At 32.9% G+C, this 5,363-nt stretch overlaps 1 protein-coding gene across 1 annotated transcript; it reads right to left on the bottom strand.

The window, feature by feature from the left end:
* Positions 1-3,075: 3,075 nt before the first annotated feature.
* On the bottom strand, positions 3,076-5,128 carry LOC119613974 (ubiquitin-conjugating enzyme E2 G2-like). Its single transcript, XM_037970055.1, has 5 exons — positions 4,788-5,128; positions 4,620-4,701; positions 4,433-4,551; positions 4,229-4,369; positions 3,076-3,234 (listed from the first exon to the last, which is right to left on the bottom strand). The coding sequence occupies exons 1-5, from the start codon at positions 4,828-4,830 to the stop codon at positions 3,116-3,118; spliced, it is 504 nt and encodes a 167-aa protein (XP_037825983.1). The 5' UTR covers positions 4,831-5,128; the 3' UTR covers positions 3,076-3,115.
* Between the last annotated feature and the right edge of the window lie 235 nt (positions 5,129-5,363).

Here is a 5,363-nt window from a genome sequence, read left to right as displayed (position 1 = left end):
TTATGAAAATACAACAAAAATTATTAAATATGAAATTTTATAAATATATTAGCATATATTTGAGGTGGTTTCATAGTGTCCATGGACGTTATGACAATTTTTAAAAGTGTTATAATGTCCATTGACATTGTATCACTTTTAAAACAGAACTGTATTTGAAAATTTGTAAAGAATTTAAGAAAGGGACACTCTTACCCCCAAAGGAATTTATCCTAAATTTGGTGTATGTTGCATTTTGGTTTCCATTTAAAAAGTGTTCTGGATAGCCGGCCTTCGGCCGGGCGCAGGGGTTTTAAACTCTAGGGTATTTCGAATACCGGCTTCGCTAAATTAAGCCTTCTTTTGATAAATGCATATGAGCAATGGACATTGCTCATATGCATTGTGACACTTTTGAAATTGTTATAACGTCCATGGACACTAGACTCAATTTAGTGAGTCATAAAGCCCATGGATAATATGACACTGGACTTTATGACACGCCTATATTTGAATTAAAATTAAATGGGGTGAAATTTCATTTACGTTTTTGGGGTAATTGTTCATTACGAAAAATTAACCCAATATTTGTGGCCACTTTTCATTTCAACCTTAGGGAGATTTTTCATTAATTTTGGGGTGATTTTTCTTAAAAAATGTTAGGGTTATACTTCATAATGAATTTTGACCCCAATATTGGGGCAATTTTTCGTTTTATATTTTGGGGCCATTTTACCTGGGGCCATAATTTGCAGCGCCATTTTACGCTATCCGTCAGCGTGAAAACATCGACATTTAGACGGGAAGTGAGAATTGAGGAATTTTATATTTGTACGAAAACAATACAAGTACCGTTTTCCCAGGAATTACACTAAGGCCACAATTAACGCTCCATGAGCTAATAATTCTTAGCGAGTCTTCCAAAATATAAGACAGAATCTCAAGATAAGTGCCAGCTACCGCTACCGCAACATCATCAGCGTAAGCAACCGTTTTAAAACCTAGTTCATCAAGTCTAACTAGGAATCGGTTAATACCCATATTCCACTGGAGAGGGAATAAAACTCCTCCTTAAGGAGTGCCCCGTATGGCTCTTTTAGAGATTGTAGTATCCCCCTGTGAGGATTTGACCTTTATGTAGGCATGTTGAGAGGTTGAGAGAAGAGATTTGTCAGCCGATATTCTAATATGTATATTTAGTATTCTCTCCAAAGTTTTTAGCAGAAATGACGCTAGACTGATAGGTCTGAAGTCTTTTACCTTAATATGAGATGACTTACCCCTCATTGGAATAAATATCACATTACACTTGGTCCACTGAGTTGGGATGTAGGACCAAGACAAGCAGGTTTTGTAAATAGTACTTAGCCGGGGAATGATCGGATCTACATTATTTTGTAGATCCGCAGGAATTCTGCCATGTGGGCCAGGTGATTTATAGGTATCAAAGCTCCTAACTGCCCAGCGGATGATATCGTCATCTTTCATAACATTAGCAAAGTAGGTCAGCTTCGTGTTGATCTTGTATCGTTGATCCACCATTTTAGATACAACCGGCGAAGTGAGTATTCGGGAGAAGTTCAAGTGTCTCCCGACTACTTGCAGCTTGGGACAGAAGGGGATTTAGACAAGAATTCTCGAAGGCGACTCGTTTCTGAGGAGCTTTCTATAGTACTACAGAAATTTCTCCATGGTTTTTAAATTCATTAACTTTTGACTTATAAATTGACCAGATTCTTGATCTCTTTGCCTCGTTAAATAACTTATGACAGACACATCCTACGATTTTTTACTATTTCGGGATCCCACCTTTTGATAGTTTACATGCTCTCCTTGTGGCTTTATTATATCAGGGCAAAATACTCGTTATAAATGAGATCAATGAAAACCAAAATCTCCGCTGAATCCGAATAATTTCGAGATATGATTGCTTCAAAGTTTAGGTTACATTCGCAATTCAGCTCTGTGTGGATAAAGACCTTCTCGCGTTATTACCATTATCGTTGAAGGGTAATCAGGTCATCTGTGTTTTACTCTCGCATTGGTGAAATGCGTGGCATCGCTTAACTGTACCGCGTTACGGTTCTTCGAAGTTACATACTTTGATACATGGTAAAGTATAAAAAAAAACTGATTTAAGATTTTGGTGGAGACCAGTAAACTCAGGAGCAGAATTCGAAGGTATAGTCGGATTGGCAGTTCTTGGACGAGGCAATTTTATAAATAAAGGTTCTTAGTGCTTTTATATCGTCTCAAACATGGCCAGATTTATTAAACAATTTAGGACAGAATATCTCGAAAACCTGATGTGATAGTGAAATTCTAAGAGAAGATTTATATAGACATGTATTCTTTGGATACCACTAAATCCTTTCAAGGTTTTAGTGGTTACAAATTTTGAACCTTACTAACAAACTAACGGAGAAATTTAAGTAAAAACAGTGCAAAGTAGTAGCTTCTTTCAATTTTTAATAACAAATCCTAAAGAAATTCTTTATTAAATTGGTTTCACAATCCGTTTGGAGAGAATTTTGTTAGGAATTCTATTGTAGCCTCAAATAAACATATGCCATTCTTATTTTAACAGGTGTTTTATTTAAAAACTGCTAATTTATATTATTTGCCATAATGACAGTCGTTTTTGTTAAAATAAAAAAAATAAAATTATATGAAATTGCGTTGTATGTTTTTTACTGATTTATTTTCAATTTTATTGAATTTATTTTATTATATTTCTTTTGTTGTATTTAACTTATTTAATAATATTTACTAAATTTTCTTGTTTTGTTAAAAAAAAAAATATATGTAAGTTCATCATTAAATTAAAAATAGTAAGGTTTTGCTAATTTTGGTTTCAAATACACATGAGAACAAAAAAAAATTATTTAATTTAAATACAAATAAAAAAAAAACACTTTTAAAGCTGCTGTGGGAGAGTTTAGTAAAATTTCAACAATAATGAAAAAAGGAGTAATTTGATTTAAAGAATTTTAAATTTAAAGATTGTAAGAAAGAGAGAGGCAATTTTTGTTATTTGTTTTCATTGATTTTTCTAAATTTTTGTTGCTGTTGTTGCTTTTGTATGATGTTTTTTTGTTTTGTTTGCCTAAAATTTAATGGGGAAAAAACGAAATTCTTATGATGGTAAACCCAAAGTCTTACGGACTAAACGTTTGGCGATTTGATTGAATTCTTCACGTTTTTCACGCCACATTATAGCTGCGTCAACATTAGCACCGGATTCATCGTTGGGTTCTAAAAATAGAAAGATGTTTTTGTTATTATTAGCAATTTTAGTACATATGTACATATATGTATGTAGATATATCTTCTTAAATATTCGATATTGTCATATTTGTTTATAAATGTTAGGATCCCAACGAGAAGAGCTATAGGGATGTTTGCTTAATACTGAACATCATTAACTAAATATCCAAATTTGCAAAAATTTTCTTCTCTGAATATCCAAACTCCTAAAAGAAAGAAGACGCTCTCCGATTCTGTTTTACCGCACATTACCTACTTTTTCTCTTCTTATGTTCAACACCCTCTTCTGATGTCAATTGAAATATACTTAAATGAATAATATATTCATTTAAGAGGACAAAGTACTCCTCAGCCTTATCTAAAACTAACTAATGCATTTGGTCATTTTAAAGAAATAAACCTAAGTGGTCACTAATAAGGTTCCTTTTGTACAAAGTAATAAGAAAAAGAGGACATTACTACGGTTTGGTACATATTAGTATCATCATAGGACAACTATATAAATAAATCTAAACTATATATAAAGAAGTCGGCTGATAATTTTGCCCTAAGGTTAGGTCAGGTTAAGAAAGGTTTTGCACCATAGAAAAGGTATACAAACTACAATAAAACAGTAAAGAAAGAGGAATATAGATAAAGAGGATAGATAAATGGATGAGAAATGGTGTATTATCAAGGGATTTCAGCCCAGAAGATTTACCAATACAGTACTCTAAAGAAACAAAGAAATGAGAGAGATTTTCTCCCTCGAAGAAGGTGACCAATTCCTTTCAAAAAAGCTTAGTATGGCCAAATCCCGCAATTAGCTCCAGTTCGTCATGGAATAGAATATAGACTCTAAAAGCAATTTATATTTCACTATCAATATTACATAACATAGCAACAGATCGAAAAAGGTGATTAGCGCCGAAATCCCAAAACATAAATGTTCCAAAAAATAATAAAAATATAATAACGTTAAATATAACAGTGTAAAACTTACCAGCCAACATTGAAACAACACTGAGTAATATCTTTTCTACACTTTGTACAGGACTCCAACGTTCAGCCGATGATTCATAACCCATGGGATCATCACCAGGAGCATGTAATATTGATATGCAAACACGGCCATCAGCGAAAACTAGAAAATCATATAAAAACATAAAAATACCCAAAAATAACTAAATAATGATAGATTACTTACTATTAGGATGAAACATTTCACAAGTAAACTTCATTTTAGGGGGACTTAAGGGATAATCTGGCGGGAATATTAAGCGGGCAGGGAAAACGCCACCCTCAAAACAAGTGCCTTCGGGGCCTCTATAATAAACGACATTTGTTAAGAAATTTCTTACTTTTTTGTATCACCAAACAACAACACAACTTACGCTATTAAAGCCTCCCATTCGAAAAAGTTATCTTCACTAACGGGACCGGCCACAATACCTTCCGGTGGGTCCAAAGTCAATTCTATATGTGATAGCAAAAACATAGATATTTTAAAACAATTAGCATATTTTAAAATTCCCCACAACTTGTGTTGATTATACAATTACGTTTATATTCTGCCATAAGTCTTCTTAAAGCTGAGCCAGCCATTTTTTTCTGTAGTTTACTTCAAGTTTTTCAACCTTACCCCAAGATGTGTTGTGTTTTTTCTTCCTTTCTCCCACTTACCCACAACCGTACACAGCCCACTCTGAGACTTTCCTGTTTTTTTTTTTTCTTTTGCCAACGAAAAAATATTTTCTGACGGCTTTTGTTTACTTTCTATTTTTTTCAAGTGCAATTTTTATGGCTCATGCATAAATTGTATTAAGTTTTTGTAGAATATTTATAGCAATTAATGGTAAATAAAAGATATTTATTATTATTGCAAATTTTTGGCGTGAATTTGTATGAAAATTTATAATTTTTTAATAGTCCAAAGAAAAAATCCAAATAAAAACGTCACGACACAAGAAATGAATTATGACCAAAGATCTGCGCCGACAAAAATAAAACAAGGGCGGCAACTGACAGCAAAAATTTTGACGGCGTTCTCAAGTCTACTTTAAGTCGGCTAAGTTTATAGTTGTGTTAAAAAAATTAAAAAAATATATAAAATTTTGAATAACTAATGCTATTGCTAC

Source organism: Lucilia sericata, unplaced genomic scaffold, assembly GCF_015586225.1.
Source record: "Lucilia sericata isolate MDLA Ls3-8-SP2 unplaced genomic scaffold, ASM1558622v1 Contig002470F_arrow, whole genome shotgun sequence".
Lineage (NCBI taxonomy): Eukaryota > Metazoa > Arthropoda > Insecta > Diptera > Calliphoridae > Lucilia > Lucilia sericata.
Note: the sequence above shows the minus strand (reverse complement) of the source record. Positions and strands in the feature narration are given on the sequence as shown.